Below are 18637 nucleotides of genomic sequence, written 5' to 3'. Positions count from 1 at the left end.
CTTAACAATCAACAAAAGTTATTAGCATTTACTTGAGACTTATATCACCAAAGGAATGGAACACACATCACAGTTCCACCAGGGAAGGGAAGCTAACCATTTGCTGGGCTTCCCAGGTACTGCCTGGCCGCTGCGGCAGACCACAGTGCTGAGCAGCAGCACGCACAGCGCCCTTGGCCCCATGGCTGGCTGTGGTGGCCGCCCCACGGCTCTTCAGATTCCAAGCTCCCGGTCTGCTCTGGGGCATCATTCGTGCCCCTGGGGCCACCGTGCAGCTTCCACAGCCTGGATGCCAGGCTGCACCCAGTGCCAGGTGGGGCCCCCACACTGGAGGGTGGGGATGTGCTTCTTCCAGGTGGCAGGAGGCGTGGACTGGCCTGCTGTGCTGCTCACTCTGGCTCTCAGCTCCAACCCCAGAGACAGAGGGTTCAACAGGGTGTGCCCTTAAACACAGGCATGGCTGCCGCTGTCTACAGATGCAGCGGTCGTGCTGCGGCGCGTACTAACCTGGCTGCTTCTGCCGAGGCTTGGGGAGGTTGGTAACACATGCATGAGGGCACATCAGCACGTTGCACGGGTGCAGCATCCCCTCCAGGAAGCGCTGCTTGGCCTCAGAAACGTGAATCCCACCGAGAGGAGCCTTGGGCAGGGTGTTGGCAGGAACCAGGGCCAGGCAGTACACGCCCACCTGGTGGATGCTGTCGATGGCCTGGAGGGAGCACGACACAGGGGCCTGCGCGTGAGCACTTGCGACCAGCTCCAGGCTGGGAGCCACAGGAGGGCCAGAACACCCAAGCCCCAAGGTCAAGCAGACTGTGACCTCTGGGACATTAAGAGAAACATGGTGAGACAAGTGTGCATTTCCTACCATTTACACACACATGTGCACGTGTACACTCCAGTACAAATCTGTAACTGCTCACATTAGAAAGAGCCACCAAAGCAGACACTGACTTCCTGTGGGAGAAGTGTGGACAGAGGACAGAAGCCAGGCTCCTCTGAATACACTCTGCTTTCAGAGTTGGAACCATGTAAATATTTTATGTCCAAAAAACTTAAAACTTAAAAACCAACCCCTAACAACTGACAGTAAAATAGAACAAATGAACTCGATCGAAGTGGATCAGGTTAGCACACCCCTCAGACAGAATCTACTTAAAGTGACTTTAAACACAGCAATCTGACTGATTCCATCCTAGAGGGATACACCCTATTGGCAAAAAGAATTGAAAAAACATCCTAAGTTGTGCTCGAAACCTCACACTTGAGAGGTTACATGGAGACTGGAGTGTGTGCAGCATGGCATCAGGACATGATTACTTCTGCTGGAGTCATCATCTTTGCAACCTTTCATTATGGAGAAAGGTCGGAGAGTCAAGAAAAACTCCGAGGCCTTAAACCTGAGCTGGAACCAGCAGCATAAACTCACGGTGTGGGGGTGTGGGTGATCTTACAGGCAGAGGATCTGCTCTGTTTCCTACTCTGTCCATTGCCCAGACTGTGGTCCCAAGTTCACTTCTTGGAGGTTGCAGGGCCCCATGGGTCCCAGTCGTGCCGGGTCTGGGACATGAGATGCGCCCCCACCCTCTAGCATCCAGCTTCCTGTTCTCCATGTGACCCCTCAGAATCCAGCCATTCTCATTAAATTAAAAGACGCTTGCTCCTTGGAAGAGAAGCTATGACAAACCTGGATAGTATATTAAAAAGCAGGGACATCACTTTGCCAACAAAGGTCCGTCTAGCCAAAGCTATGGTTTTTCCAGTAGTCAGGTACAGATGTGAGAGCTGGACCATAAAGAAGGCTGAGCGCTGAAGAACTGATGCTTTCTAACTGTGGTGCTAGAGAAGACTCTTGAGAATCCCCTTGACTGCAAGGAGATCAAACCTGTCAATCCTAAAGGAAATAATTTCTGAATATTCACTGGAAGGACTGATGATGCAGCTCCAATACTTTGTCCCCCTGATGCAGGGAGTCAACTCATTGGAAAAGACCCTGATGCTGGGAAAGACTGACAGCAAAAGGAAAAGGGGTCGGCAGAGGATGAGATGGATAGAAAGCATCACCCACTCAATGGACATGAATTTGAGCAAACTCCTGGAGATAGTGAAGGACAGGGGAGCCTGGCGTGCTGCAGTCCATGGGGTCACAAAGAGTCAGATTCGACCTAGCAACTTAACAACAAGAGGGACATAAAAATATGCGAAATATCACTAATCTTGAGGAGAAGGCAAATCAAAACCACTACAACACACCATCTCACACCCATCAGAATGGCTATTATCAATAGGACAAGAAACAACAGGACTAGGTGAAGGTGTGGAAAAAGGGAACCGTTGTGCACAATTTGTGGGAAAGTAAATTGGTGTAGCCACTGTGGAAATCAGTATGGAGGTTCTTCAGAAAATTAAAAATGGAACTACCCAATGATTCCATTTTGGGGTATTTATTGGAAGAAAACAAAAATACTAACTTGAAAAAATATATGCACCCCAATGGTGCTTCCCTGGTGGCTCAGAGGGTAAAGTGTCTGCCTGCAATGTAGGACACCTGAGTTCGATCCCTGGGTTAGGAAGATCCCCTGGAGGAGGAAATGGCAACCCCCTCCAGTACTCTTGCCTGGAAAACCCCACGGATAGAGAAGCCTGGTAGACTACAGTCCATGGGATCGCAAAGAGTCGGACATGACTGAACACTTTTCATTTCATTTCATGTTCAATGCAGTATTATTTACAACAGCCAATATTCTTAAGTGTCCATTAATGGATTAATGGATAAAGAAACTGTGGTACACACATACGATTATTACTCAGGCATAAAGAAGAATGAAATCTTACCATTTGCAACAATACAGAGGGACCTGGACAGCACTGTGCTAAGTGAGATAAATCAGACAGAAAAAGCCATAGGATTGCTTACATGTGGAAGCTAAAAACAAAAAATAAATGAGCTCATGGACAGAACAGATTGGTGGTTAGCAGAGGTGAAGGGTGGGGGTAGGAGAAATGGGTGAAGGGAGTCAGAAGGGAGAAACTTCCAGTTATAAGATGAACAAGTCCTAGGGATGCAGTGTATAGCGTGGGACCACAGTGAATGCTGGGTCGTGTATTTGAGAGTGTATTTGATAAGAGTACATCCTAAAAGTCCTCATCACAAGAAAAAATTTCTGTAGCTGTGTTATGGATGTTAACTAGATGTGTTGTTGTGATTATTTCACTATACATACAAATATCAAATCACTATGCTGTACACCTGAAACTAATACAGTGTTACATGTCAATCATATCCCAATGAAAGTGAAAGTCGCTCAATCATGTCTGACTCTTTGTGACTCCATGGCCTATACAGTCCATGGAATTCTCCAGGCCAGGATACTGGAGTGGGTCACCTTTCCTTTCTCCAGGGGATCTTCCCAACCCAGGGATCAAACCCAGGTCTCCCACATTGCAGGCAGATTCTTTACCAGCTGAGCCATAAGGGAAGCCCAAATCCCAATAAAATTTTATTGCTGATTTTTAAGATGTGATACTGGTACTCCTTTTTTAAAGAAATAAATACTAAAATTTACAGGTAAAACCTCTGAGTCTGGGATTTGCTTCAAAGTCCTCCTGAGGGAGAAGCTGGGAGGGCAGGTGAGGTACAGATGGTTCCTGGACTGGTCGGTTGTTGATTGAGGCTGATGGTGGACACATGGGGGCTATCACACTCTTCTTTGTATGACTGGTATATTAGTAATATTCCACAATGAAACACTGAACATCTTCACTAAGTATAAACGTTGTCAGCATTAGTAGAAAAACTGGTCCTCTGACACTCAGGGCTCTCTGGTCTCCCTGATGCTGGACTTAATCTGCTTCGTAGGCGTGTCCTTACCCTGCGGGCTGAGGCTGAGCACATGCCACACAACTGCCCGAAGCTGTTGGGACACCAGGGGGCTCTCTGGAGAGCTGCCAGGACTGAACTCACCCAGAGATTTGGAGAGACACCACTGTCCACAGCAGCCTTATCCATAATATCCCCAAACCGACAACCCAGTGTCACCAAGATATGGACAAACAAGCAAAGGAAACACAACTCAGCAATAAAAAGGGATGAGCCACTGACACATGTATCACAAGGAACCTCATGAACACGCCACTGAGGAAGAATCGGATCAGGAGCCCACACTGAAACTTGGCTGTACGATGCCCTTGGTGGGGGGCAGAGCTTAGGCCCTGACACACAGCAGCTGGTAGTTCCCCGAATGGTGTGAGTGCTCTTAGCTGTGGTTATCGGGGCATGTACACCTGTCAAAATTCATCAATCTGGACCCCTGCAAATCCGCTCTTTTCATGTGTAAGTTATACTCAGTGAGCTAAGTAAACAACGTTCCCTGACTGCACATATAGTCTGTGCTCTTCACTGAAGGCAAAGTTCCCTCCCAGCCCCACAAAAGACTTGCTGCTTCTAGTTTAGTATTTAAGAAAACGAATGTGGGTGTGCAGGGAGTGGCAGCGTGTGGGTCTCACGAGATGGGACACACCGGAACCCCTCTGGGCAACACCTCCAGCTGCAGCACACATTTGCTGGAAACATGGCACCAGTGGGTCCCAGTTCCTGCTCCACACCCCAGGGACGGCGGAACCGTGGGCCCAGGCCCACCTGCAGCACGCGGCTCATCCACTGGAAGCTGTCCTCCTCAGAGGCATCAGGCCGCTGCTCCGCCACCAGCACGATCCGGTCGTCATGGAGCACCGTCACGGAGAACACTGCGATCCTGGGGGAGGAAGGGAAGCGATGACCACCCAGCATGATCGGGTGCAGACACTCCACCCCATGAGACACAAACTGCGGTGGGGCTGGAGGGAGACGTGGTCCACAGAATGTAAAAGGAACCAAACCTCCTCCAATGTGGAAAAATGAGTTTCCATTCACAAAGCAGACAGGACCTGGGTACAGAGAAAAAACGAGGCTCACACTATTAAAGAAATTTCTCCTTAATTGTCATGTTAAGGCATGCGATGATTTTTTCATGTAAAAATGTGTGTCCAGAAGATCTATTAATTACATAATTTTTCAGTCCAGCTGATGAAATCTCTCACTGTGCGTGACTCTGCGCATGTCTGTGACTGATGTCTGTGGACTTGTATTTCGTGTCTTACTGAAGAATTCGACATGTTCACCTCTGTGTGTTGCCTTTTTCTTCCTTTAGACTCGAGTAGATTCTTTTCCCTCACAAGACCAGTAGCTGGCATGTCTGCTGCATGAGCCCTGGGCCTCATGGACCTACCTACTCACTCATTCCTCTGGCCACTGAGCACACAGGTGCCCACATGCATGCACACACACACACACACACACACTCTCTCTCTCTCTCTCTCTTTTATATAAGCTTCACCCAGTTTTAACATTTCCTCACTTTCACCCATCTTATTTCTCTTAGTACCTTACCTGAAAGTGTTTGCATGAAAACAGTCTTTGTTATAAAACTTCTGAAACCTATATACCCAAGACCATTTTCACTACAACTACACAATTAAGTGACATCTTGGGATGGATAAATTAAAATCTAGGCTAAAAGTTCCTCTGAAAACCTTAAACATCACTGCATGTCATCCTCTCACTCCAGGCCCTCTTCTGGGGCGTCTGGCGTATCCTGGCTGGAGACCCACCCCATGGCTGCCTCCTCCAGCCACAGGTTCACACATGCACCGCCCCCCAACCCCCCGAGGTTACTGTCTGGATGCCAGCCCTGCTCACTTCACTTTTCTCTCAATTTTTCTTTTAGACTTTCTATTTCTTCACTTTTGGAGCAGTTTCTTCTTCTGGCTTTCCAGCTTATTGGCTCCCTCCCCAGCCACCTCTGCCCCACATTTATTCCACCTACTGAACAACTACTCTGTTGTGGTGCCTTGACCTCACATTGCAAGAGTTCCTGCAGGTATCCGCCAGTGCTCAGCTCCTCTATGGTGAAGGCAGATAGGTCGCCTCTCCAGCCACAAACGCATCCACCCCACAGCCCAGTCAGCCACTGGGCCAGCGTCACCCTCCCGGTGTCATCAGCTATCGTTGGCCACACCAGGCAGTCTCCCTGACATACCAGGGGCATGTGCGGGCCGCCCAGTGTCCCCTCCATGGGCACCTATGCCAACAGTGCCTCCAATTTGTGTGTGCCCTGTGCCCCAGCTCTAGGATGCACACACCCACCAGTTCCACTGCCCAGCTGGCTTCCCCAGGTGGTCAGTCGCGCACAGCCATCACCCCAACCTGGGCAAGGGCCGGCAGCCATGCTGACCCCTCATTGGCAGAATTCCCTGGTGGTTTCTTTAAGGTATAGTGGACATGAGTTTGAGCAAACTCTGGGGGAAATAGTGACGGACAGGGAAGCCTGGCGTGCTGCAGCCCACGGGGTCACAAAGAGATGGACACAACTGAGTGACTGAACGACAACAACGTATTCACAGGAAGGCTCTGGCCAGGCTCACAGGCATCCTTGTTTGAGTAACAGAAGCACTCCCATGAGAAGAATAACATGAAATAGGTGGCTGAGTGGGCCAACCAGGAATGGAACCCCTCCCCCAGGACAAAGAGCCCTGAGCTGCACAGGCTGGACAGGGCCCTTCCTCCCCATCCCAGCCGCTTGGGGCCCCGACCAGCTGGGCCATCTTATCTGCTCTCTGGATGAGAACCCATGAAGTGCCTGCCTGACACATTCAGGAAAGGTAAACTGACTCGACCTCAGGAAAGCAAGGCCCCCGGTAACTCAGGGAAAGGCCTCCATTCCGGCCTGCATCCCTGAGGTTCTGCCCTCAGGCACACAGCTCCTGGGTGCTGCTGGCCCAGCCTCTATGCCCAGGCCTTGGTCTGGGTCTCACCCTCGAGGAATCGTGAACTCTGCAGATGGTGAGGACTCTGACTCAGGCATCCTCCTGCAAACATCATCCTGTTCTTTGCGAAGTTCTCCGATGTACAGGTATTATTAGGTTTTGCGTATTCACAGCACCGGGCTCTCCTTCCACTGTGGGGACCTCTCGAGGGTTAAGCAGAGAAGGAACCTAAAGGTGAGGCAAGGGGACCCGCGCATCACCTGCCTCTGTAGACAAACTTCATGGGCTCCACGGCCAGCGCAGTGGCCACCACGTCATCCGCGTTGTGTCTGCGAAATCCCACCACCATCAGCCCGTCCAGCTTGCCCACGACGAAGACCAGGTCATCCTGAAGGCAACGACACTGGTTGGGCAGAGGACACACAGCAGGCCCTGTGGCTCAGCCCGCAGACCAGGTAACTCAGACAGGCCCTGCATGCCCCCTGCCCACGGTGACAGGAAACACAGGTGGGATGACCCAGGGTGCCGGGGCCCTAAGCCTGGTGTGCTGGAGTGGGGATGGCGGGAGTCCAGAGCAGGCATCAGTGCAGGGAAGGTCAGAGGTGGGCACACAGCGAGGGTCAAGTCTGTAAAGCACTCAAGGCTATGGACAGGGAACCCCAGCATGACAGCACTGATGGCTGGGCAGGATGGGATTCCGTCATGGGGCCTGGGCACTGTGGACATCAAACAGACCCCTCCCCAGCTCTGAGCCTGGCTGGTGGCCCGGGTTTGGCAGCAGGACATACTCACAGGACCGATGAAGCCCAGAAGCCCCGTCCTGGTGAAAGGTCGGTCGGAGACAGGTGCTCCCCCAGCGGTGACCGGGACAGTCTGCACAGAATGCAGAGGACAACAGTCCTAGAAGGGCTATCACCACATCTCCCTGGAGGGGACGGGGCTCCCTACCCAACCCCACCCCACCCTGAGGCCAGAGGCCCTACCGGCTGGCATGGCCTCTATCAGGCTCCTGCCAGCATGGACTCCAGGGCCCAGGCTTCCCCTCCCACCCCTGTGAAGGCACTGAATTCTCCTGAGGATCCAAAGGTTCCAGACCCGAGGCCAGCTCCCCCAGGCCACGCAGGGTCCATGAGGGCTATAGGCACCCCGAGGAAGGCCACCCTCCTGCACGCCTTGCCCACCCTCCTGCCACTGCTGTGGGACCCGCAGGGACCTCAAAGACGTTTTTGGTGATCCCAAGCAGCCCATAGTACGCTGTCGCCGTCGCACTGGAGTCCACACAGATCTCTCCAACTTCATCAGTTTTGCAGAGATGAGGGGTGCCCTCCACTTTCACAACACACACGTTGGCTGAAGAGAGAAAACAACCCTGGAGATCACGCACACACAGACACTGAGGTGGGCCATCTAGAGACCTGTGTGAACAGCACCTGCAGGGTGGGCACCAACAGTCGTGCTCCCCCGTGGAGACCCACACCCCTCTGGCCACAAGCCTGCGTGCTCTGTAGTGGTTCGTGCAGGTGACAGAAACTGCTCCCAATGACATGGGCTCTGCAGTCACCCTGCACTGCCCTCCTGAGCCCTGTGAGATGGGAGATGCTACTGCACACCTCCGTCTTTGAGGCCGGTTCACACTCCAGACCTGACAACCCCACCCCAGTGCAGGTCCCTCCTGCGGCCCCTCCCACAGCCCAGTGACCCCTTTCTGTCTTTGCCAAGCAGCACCCCTACCAACATGGCCACCTGCGGCCCAGCCCTCGGCTCTGGGGACCTTGCCTGTCTGGCTCCTGCAGCCCTGGTTACCAGCCTGGCCACAGAGCAGACGTCCAGAAAGGCCTTGATGAGAGTGACATGCACACTGGAATGTGCAGCATTCCTTGAATGGAACCCAGTCGCTCAGGCAAGAACCAAACACCCACAGTACCGGGCGAAGTCCAGCATCACCTCCACCTGAGGATTCCCTGACTGACTCTCATCTCCAGGACGAGTGAGGAAGACATGCAAGGAAGACTGTCCAGGGGATGGGGGTGGACCCTGGGTCAGTCTCTTCTGCTGGTTCACAGGTCAGGTCATGGCATCAGAGGGGCAGGGAGCAAGGGCGGTGCCACCGCCTGGCCTGTCCCCTAGATACACACACTTGCACACAGTCCAACCTCCCTCCCACGTCACGACCAGACAAAAAGGCACAAATCCTGCACGTCCTGGGGACAAAACCCTGGGGCTGGCTCAGGGGAGGACTATGCACCTGACTCAGAGCTGCACCCGTCCTGTCAATACACACACCTAGGGGAGCACACACGCACGCATGCACACAAACACACACACACCCTGGGCAGCAAGAACACACATGCACACACACGGAGGCGGGGCATGCACACATATACACACCTGATGGAGCACATACACACACACACATACACCTGGGGGAGCATGCACGCACACACATCACACACTCTCAGGGCAAAAAGCCCATGCACACACCTGGGGGGCCATGTGTCCACATGCGTGCATACACACACACACCCAGGGCAACAAGCACACACACGCACATGGGGGGGGCCCACACGCACATGCACACACACACACACCTGGGGGAGTGCACACACATACCCCGGGGGCACGTATCTGCACACATGCATGCACACACACAGGGGGGCACACACACACAAATACCCATACCCTGAGCAGCACACACAATTGGGGGGCACATGTCTGCACATATGCACAAACATGCACACAAAGGGGGAGCACCCACACACACACCCAGAGCAGCAAAAACACATGCGCACACACACACACGGGGGACAGAGCATGAACACACACACACACACACCCAGGGCAGCACATGTGTACGTGTACACACACCCAGGGTGACAGCAGTGCACGCGCGCACACACACACACACACACACACACACACCCCTAACGGGACCACATATGCATCTGGGGCAACACATGTGCATGCACACACACACATACACACACACACACAACCCTGGGGGAGCACACACACACCCAGGAGGGCACATGTGCACTCAGGGTGGGCACATGTGTGTACACATATATGCACACCCAGGGCAGAACACACACACATAGGACCATGTGCACATATACAGACTCTGGTCCAAGTTTAAGAATAAAATGAGCCCCACTATGAAAGTCCTTTTACTTTCATTCAGAAGAATCATCTCTTTTAGTATTTTACCAATCTTTTAAAAAATTCCTGTGTTCACCTCATAAAAGCTAAGAATCACTAAGACCTTGTTTTGTACTGCATAAGATGTTTATCCTTGAGTCCCTGCTTCTGCAGAACCTGTTGTGTCATTGTTCAGTCCCTAAGTCATGTCTGACTCTTTGTGACCTCATGGGCTCCAGCATGCGAGGCTTCCCTGTGCTTCACTATCTCCCAGAGTTTGCTCAAACTCATGCCCATTGAGTCAGTGATGCCATCCAACCATCTCATCTTCTGTCTCCTCTTCTTCATCTGCCCTCAATCTTTCCCAGCATCAGGGGTTTTTCCAATGAGTCAGCTCTTTGTATGAGGGGGCAAAGTATTGGAGCTTCAGCATCAGTCCTTCCAATGAATATTGAGGACTGATCTCCTATAGGATGGACTGGTTGGATCTCCTTGCAGTCCAAGGGACTCTCAAGAGTCTTCTCCAACACCACAGTTCAAAAGCATCAATTCTTCAGCACGCAGCCTTCTTTATGGTCCAACTCTCATATCCATACATGACTACTGGAAAAACCATAGCTTTGACTAGACGGATATTTGCTGGCAAAGTGATGTCTCTGCTTTGTCTAGGTTTGTCATAGCTTTTCTTCCAAGCAGCAAGCGTCTTTTAATTTCACGGCTGCAGTCACTGTCCACAGTGATTTGAGAGCCCAAGAAGATAAAGTCTGTCACTGTTTCCATTGTTTCCCCATCTATTTGCCATGATGTGATGGGACCAGATGCCATGATCTTCACTTTCTGAATGTTGACTTTTTAAGTCAGGTTTTTCACTCTCCTCTTTCATCAAGAGGCTCTTTAGTTCTTCTTTACTTTCTGCCATTAGGGTGGTCTCATCTATGTATCTGAGGTTATTGATATTTCTCCCGGCAATCTTGATTCCAGCTTGAGCTTTATCTAGCCTGGAATTTCACATTATGTACTCTGAATGTAAGTTAAATATGCAGGGTGACAATATATAGCCTTGACATACTCCTTTCCCAATTTGGAACCAGTCCATTGTTCCATACCCAGTTCTCAGTGTTGCTGCTTGTCCTGCATACAGATTTCTTCGGAGACAAGGTGGTCTGGTTTTCCCATGTCTTTAAGAATTTTCCACAGTTTGTTATGATCCACATAGTCAAAGGTTTTAGCATAGTCAATGAAGCAGAAATAGATATTATTCTGGAATTCCCTTGCTTTTTATATGATCCAGTGGATGTTGGCAATTTGATCTCTGGTCCCTCTGCCTTTTCTAAATCCAGCTTGCACATCTGGAAGTTCTCAGTTCAGGTTCTGTTGAAGCCTAGCTTGAAGGATTTTTGAGCATTACCTTGCTAATATGTGAAATGAGTGCAATTTTGTGGTAGTTAGAACATTCTCTGGCATTTCCCGTCTTTGGGATTGGAATGAAAACTGGGCTTTTCCAGTCCTGTGGCCACTCCTGAGTTTTCCAAATTTGCTGGCATATTGAGTGCAGCCCTTTAACAGCATCATCTTTTAGGATTTGCTCATCTGCAGAACTGATGAGTCCTTGATTGGGGTAGACATATATATGCAAGGGAAAAAAGACAACTCACTTCTCTAAAACAGTAGAACTCAAAACAAATCTATTAGGTTGATGAAAAAGATCAGTTTTGCACTGTTGAACTTTGCCTTTTGATATTGGAATAGTCTTAAATAAATGTGGTTGTTATACATCATTTTCATGCACATTTTTTGTATGTTTTTCTGCTAAGAAATTATGTTAGACAAAAAATTCGAGTGTTTTTTTTTAATTCAAGTTCAAAACAGGTCATAAAGCAGAGGAGACAACTCGCAACATCAACAACGCATTTGGCCCAGGAACTGCTAACAAATGTACAATGCAGCGTTGGTTCAAGAAGTTTTGCAAAGGAGATGAGAGCCTTGAGGATGAGGATTGTAGTGGCCAATCATTGGAAGTTAGCAATGACCAACTGAGAGGATCATCGAAGCTGGTCCTCTTACAACTACATAAGAAGTTGCTGAAGAACTCAACATCAACCATCCTGTGGTCGTTCAGCATTTGAAGCAAATTGGAAAGGTGAAAAAGCTCAGTAAGTGGGTGCCTCATGAGCTGACTGCAAATCAAACAAAATCATCATTTTGAAGTGTCATCTCTTATTCTACACAATAACAACGAATCAATCGGACTGTGACATGAGACAAAAAATGGATTTTATATGACAATCAGCAACAATCAGCTCTGTAGTTGGACAGAGAAGCTCCAAAGCACTTTCCAAAGCCAAACTTGCCCCCCAAAATTGTCACGGTCGTTGTTTGGTGGTCTGCTGCCGGTTTGACCCACTGTGGCTTTCTGAATCCTGGTGAAACCATTACACCTGGGAGGTATGTTCAGCAAATCAATGAGATATACTAAAAATGCAATGCCTTCAGCTGATATTGGTCGACAGAATGACCCCAATTCTTCTCCATGACAACGCCCAACTGCATGCTACACAATCAATGCTTTAAAAGTTCAATGAAATCAGGCCACAAAGTTTTGTCTCATCTGCCATATTCATCTGACTTTTCGCCCACTGACTACCACTTCTTCAAGCATTTCGACAACTTTTGCAGGAAAAATGCTACCACAACCAGCAGGATGCAGAAAATGTTTTCCAAGAGTTCATCAAATCCCAAAGCACAGATTTTTATGCTATAGGAATAAACAAATATATTCCTCACTGGCAAAATTGTGTTGATTCCCTAAAATGGCAGAGGAATAGGACGGGGAGACCACTTTCTCCCCCACAAATTCACCGGAAGATCATTTAAATGCTGAGCAAACTCCACAAAACAACTTCTGAACGCTGGCAGAGGACACCAGGCACCCAGAAAGGCAGCCCATTGTCTTCGAAAGGAGGTAGGACAAAATATAAAAGATAAAAAGAGAGACAAAAGAGGTAGGGATGGAGATCCATCACAGGGAGGGAGTCATGAAAGAGGAGAAGTTTCCAAACACCAGGAAACCCTCTCACCGGCAGGTCTGTGGGGAGTTTTGGAATCTCAGAGAGCAACATAACTAGGAGGAAAAATAAATAAATAAATAAAACCCATAGATTATGTGCCTGACTGCAGCTCCCACTGGAGAAGTAGCGCACACGCTCGCATCCGCCACCAGCAAGTGGGGGCTGAACAGGGAGGCGCGGGATGCATGCTTAGGTTAAGGACCGGGCCTGAATGTCCTGAGGACAATCTGAGGGAGCTAATATGAGATAGCAACCCAAACTGTGGGATAGTCAGAGAGGAAAAAAAGAGAGAGAGAGAGAGAACTTTCCCACGAAAAGCTCTAACCTAAGGCACTGCCTGGCCCACTCACAGAACAAAGGACTGAGCGAATACCAGCCGGCCCATCCCCTGCCAGAGGCAGGAAGGCAGGAGGGCAACAGCCAGAGCCGGAAAGCGGCAATCTCGGCCCCAGTGATGGCATCCTTTACCAAACTGTGAGCAGGCTCCCAGTTGCTAACTAAGTCTTCCTGGAATCCTGGATGGTTAACATCTGCCAGGAGGGTTGCAGTCAGAGATCAGCTCCCCAGAGGAGACACAACTCACCTGAGATGGCACTCCCGCTGTACACCCAGGAAACTAAGTGGCTGGGACTAAGGAGGTGACAAGAGGCACTGCCCCACATGGGGAGAGTGCGCTCACCAAGCACCTGGTCACCTGAGCTGCTCAGACCTGGGAAGGGCACACAACCTAGGCCTGCTTTAGAGAGTTGCAGAGCAACCTGGAGCCTAAGCATCATAGACTGGGAAAGCACACACGTGGTGAGTGGGGGCAAACCCAGTGTGGCTGAGACACTGCGAGCACTCCCCACACACGCCAGTGATATTCGTTTGCAGTGTTCCTCCCTCCCACAGCACAACTGAACAAGTGAGCCTAAATAAGTGACCACCTTTGCCCCCCTGTTTCAGGGCAGAAATTAGACACTGAAGAGACTTGCAAACAGAAGAAGCCAAAAGAAACAGAGGGAACTGCTTTGGAAGTGACAGGTGCAACAGATTAAAACCCTGTAGTTAGCACCAACTACATTGGAAGGGGCCTATAGCCCTTGAGAAGTATAAGCTGGAACAAGAAATTATCTGAAATTGAACTGACCCCACACTGCCCTCAACAGCTCCAGAGAAATTCCTAGATTTATTGTTACTATTATCATTTTTTTAATTAAAAAAAATTTTAAGTCCTTTATTACCCCCAAAAGACACTTACTCCTTGGAAGAAAAGTTATGAGCAACCTAGACAGGACATTGAAAAGCAGAGACATTACTTTGCCAAAAAAGGTCCATCTAGTCAAGGCTATGGTTTTTCCAGTGGTCACATATGGATGTGAGAGTTGGACTGTGAAAAAGGCTGAGCGCTGAAGAATTGAGGCTTTTGAACTGTGGTGTTGGAGAAGACTCTTGAGAGTCCCTTGGACTGCAAGGACATCCAACCAGTCCATTCTGAAGGAGATCAACCCCGGGATTTCTTTGGAAGGAATGATGCTAAAGCTGAAGCTCCAGTACTTTGGCCACCTCACGTGAAGACTTGACTCATTGGAAAAGACTCTGATGCTGGGAGGGATTGGGGGCAGGAGGAGAAGGGGACGACAGAGGATGAGATGGCTGGATGGCATCACCGACTTGATGGACGTGAGTCTGAGTGAACTCCGGGAGATGGTGATGGACAGGGAGGCCTGGCGTGCTGCGATTCACGGGGTCACAAAGAGTTGGACATGACTGAACGACTGAACTGAACTGAACTGAGTTTTCATTTTTATAACCTACTGCTGCTGCTAAGTCACCTCAGTCGTGTCCAACTCTGTGCAACCCCATAGACAGCAGCCCACCAGGCTCCCCCGTCCCTGGGATTCTCCAGGCAAGAACACTGGAGTGGGTTGCCATGTCCTTCTCCAATGCATGAAAGTGAAAAGTGAAAGTGAAGTCGCTCAGTCGTGCCCAACTCTTAGTGACCTCATGGACTGCAGCCTACCAGGCTCTCTCGTCCATGGGATTTTACAGGCAAGAGTACCTACTATTACCTTGCAAAAAAAAGACCCTATTTTTAAAGCAAATTTCATACATATTTTTTAAATTTTTCTGATTTTGTTTTTTTTAATATTGTATTTTTGAGAGTCTAATCTTTACTCTAGATTTTTAATCTTTGCTTTTTGGTATTTGTTATCAATTTTGTACCTTTAAGAATCCAATCTTTAGTACCCATTTTTATTTAGGAGTGTGATTACTGGCTTGATTGCCCTCTCCCCCTTTGACTCTCCTTTTTTTCCCCTAGGTCACCTTTATCTTCTCCCTCCCCCTTTTCTTCTCTACTGGACTCTGTGAATCTCTTTGGGTATTCTGGGCTGTGGAGAACACCTAAGGAACAAATTACTGCCTAGATCTGTCTCTCTCCTTTTGACCCCCCTCTTCTTCTCCTGGTCACCTCTGTCTCCTTCCCCCCTCTTCTCTTCTCTGTGTAATTCTGTGAACATCTCCGTTCCAGGCTGTGGAGAGCACATAGGGAAGTGATTACTGGCTAGATGGCTCTCTCCCCTTTTGATTCCCCCTCTTCTCCTCCTGGTCACCTCTATCTCCCTCCTCCTCCTTCTCTTCTCCTTGTAACTCTGTGAACCTCTCTAGGTGTCCCTCACTGTGGAGAATCTTTTCTCCACTAACCTAGATGTTTTATCATTGGTACTGTATGGATGGAGCAGTCTCGAGGCTACTGTAACAATAAGACTGAACACCAGAGTCAGGAGGCTTAAATCCAAAACCTGAGAACACCAGAAAACTCCTGACTCCAGGGAACATTCATCGATAAGAGCTCATCCAAAAGCCTCCATACCTACACTGAAACCAATCTCCACCTAAGAGCCAACAAGTTCCAGAGCAAGACATACCATACAAATTCTCCAGCAATGCAGGAACATAGCCCTGAGCTTTTATATACAGGCTGCCCAAAGTCATACCAAACCCAGAGACACCTCAAAACTCACTGCTGGACACTTCATTGGGCTCCAGAGAGAAGAGATCCAGCTCCACCCACCAGAACAACAATGCAAGCTTCCCTAACCAGGAAACCTTGACAAACCACTTGTCCAAGCCCACTCACAGGGAGGAACCTCCTACAGTAAAGAGGAACCACAAACTGCCAGAATACAGAAAGGCCACCCCAAACACAGCAATCTAAACAAGATGAAAAGGCAGAGAAATATTCAGCAGGTAAAGGAACATGATAAATACCCACCAAACCAAAGAAAAGAGGAGGAGATAGGGAGTCTACCTGAAAAATAATTCATAATAGTAAAAATGATACAAAATCTTGAAAACAAAATGGAGTTACAGATAAATAGCTTGGAGACAAGGACTGAGAAGATGCAAGAATTGTTTAACAAGAACCCAGAAGAAATTTAAAAAGTCAATCAATGATGAATAATGCAATAACTGAGATCAAAAGCACTCTGGAGGAAACCAACAGTAGAATAACGCAGGCAGAAGACTGGATAAGTGAGGTGGAAGATAGAATGGTGGAATTAAATGAAGCAGAGAGGAAAAAAGAATTAAAAGAAATGAGGATAACCTCAGAGACCCCTGGGACAATGTCAAACACCCCAACATTTGAATAATAGAAGTCCCAGAAGAGGAAGACAAAAAGAAAGGCCATGAGAAAATACTTGAGGAGATACTAGCTGAAAACTTCCATTTTAATGGGGAAGGAAATAGCCACCCAGGTCCAAGAAACCTAGAGAGCCTCAAACAGGATAAACCCAAGGTGAAACACCCCAAGACACATACTAATGAAATTTACAAAGATCAAACACAAAGAACAAATATTAAAAGCAGCAAGGGAAAAACAACAAATAACACACAAGGGGATTCCCATAAGGATAACAGTTGATCTTTCAATAGAAACTCTTCAGGCCAGAAGGGAATGGCAGGACATACTTAAAGTGATGAAAGAGAAAAACCTACAAACCAGATTACTGTACCCAGCAAGGATCTCATTCAGATATGAAGGAGAAATTAAAAGCTTTACAGACAAGCAGAAGCTGAGAGAATTCAGCACCACCAAACCAGCTCTTCAACAAATGCTAAAGGATCTTCTCTAGACAGGAAACACAGAAAAGGTTTATAAACTCGAAGCCAAAACAACAAAGTAAATGGCAACGGGATCATACTTATCGGTAATTACCTTAAATGATTTACATTTAAGGTAATTACCCCAACCAAAAGACAAAGACTGGCTGAATGGATACAAAATAAGACCCCTATACATGCTGTCTACAAGAGACCCACCTCAAAACAAGGGACACATACAGACTGAAAGTGAAGGGCTGGAAAAAGATATTTCACGCAAATAGAGACCAAAAGAAAGCAGGAGTAGAATACTCATATCAGATAAAATAGACTTTCAAAGAAAGGCTGTGAAAAGAAACAAAGAAGGACACTACATAATGATCAAAGGATCAATCCATGAAGTTCAGTTCAGTTCAGTCACTCAGTCGTGTCCAACTCTTTCCGACCCCATGAACTGCTGCACGCCAGGCCTCCCTGTCCATCACCAACTCCCGGAGTTCACTCAAACTCACATCCATCAAGTTGGTGATGCTATCCAGCCATCTCATCCTCTGTCGTCCCCTTCTCCTCCTGCCCTCAATCCCTCCCAGCATCAGAGTCTTTTCCAATGAGTCAACTCTTCGCATGAGATGGCCAAAGTACTGGAGGAAGATATAACAATTATAAATTTACATGTACCCAACACAGGAGCACTGCAATATGCAAGGCAAATGCTAACAAGTATGAAAGGGGAAATTAACAGTAACACAATAATATTGGGAGACTAATACCTCACTCACACCTATGGATAGATCAACTAAACAGAAAATTAACAAGGAAACACAAACTTTAAATGATACAACGGACCAGTTAGATCTAACTGATATCTACAGGACATTTCACCCCAAAACAATGAATTTCACCTTTTTCTCAAGTGCACACGGAACCTTCTCCAGGATGGACCACACCCTGGGTCATAAATCTAGCCCTGGTAAATTCAAAAAAACTGAAATCATTCCAAGTGTCTTTTCTGATTACAATGCGGTAAAATTAGATGTCAACTACAGGAAAAAAACTATCAAAAATACCAACAAATGGAGGCTAAACAACACGCTTCTGAATAACCAACAATCACAGAAGAAATCAAAATATACATAGAAATGAATGAAAATGAAAACACAACAACCCAAAAACTATGGGACTCAGTAAAAGCAGTGCTAAGGGGAAGGTTCACAGCAATACAAGTTTACCTCAAGAAACAAGAGAAAAGTCAAATAAATAACTTAACTCTAACATAAAGCAACTAGAAAAGGAAGAAATGAAGAACCCCAGGGTTAGTAGAAGGAAAGAAATCATAAAAATTAGGGCAGAAATAAATGCAAAAGAAACAAAAGAGATCATAGCCAAAATCAACAAAGCTAAAAACTGCTTCTTTGGGAAGATAAATAAAACAGACAAACCATTAGTTAGACTTTTCAAGAAAAAAAGGGAGAAGAATCAAATCAACAAAATTAGAAATGAAAATGGAGAAATGACAACAGACAACAAAAGTACAAAGGATCATA

At 48.0% G+C, this 18637-nt stretch overlaps 1 protein-coding gene across 6 annotated transcripts in view; it reads right to left on the bottom strand.

The window, feature by feature from the left end:
• The window catches only part of DIP2A (disco interacting protein 2 homolog A), a 109432-nt gene that overhangs the window by 23306 nt on the left and 67489 nt on the right, over positions 1 to 18637 (bottom strand). For all 6 annotated transcript variants that reach the window (XM_069566994.1, XM_069566986.1, XM_069567020.1 and 3 more), the window contains 5 exons: positions 8018 to 8154; positions 7597 to 7677; positions 7065 to 7192; positions 4640 to 4754; positions 508 to 709 (listed from right to left, as the gene is read on the bottom strand). In XM_069566994.1, the coding sequence (XP_069423095.1) occupies positions 508 to 709; positions 4640 to 4754; positions 7065 to 7192; positions 7597 to 7677; positions 8018 to 8154 (663 nt within the window). The remainder of the gene's footprint in view (positions 1 to 507; positions 710 to 4639; positions 4755 to 7064; positions 7193 to 7596; positions 7678 to 8017; positions 8155 to 18637) is intronic.

The sequence above is a fragment of the Ovis canadensis genome, chromosome 1 (assembly GCF_042477335.2).
Source record: "Ovis canadensis isolate MfBH-ARS-UI-01 breed Bighorn chromosome 1, ARS-UI_OviCan_v2, whole genome shotgun sequence".
Taxonomy (NCBI): Eukaryota; Metazoa; Chordata; class Mammalia; order Artiodactyla; family Bovidae; genus Ovis; species Ovis canadensis.
Note: the sequence above shows the minus strand (reverse complement) of the source record. Positions and strands in the feature narration are given on the sequence as shown.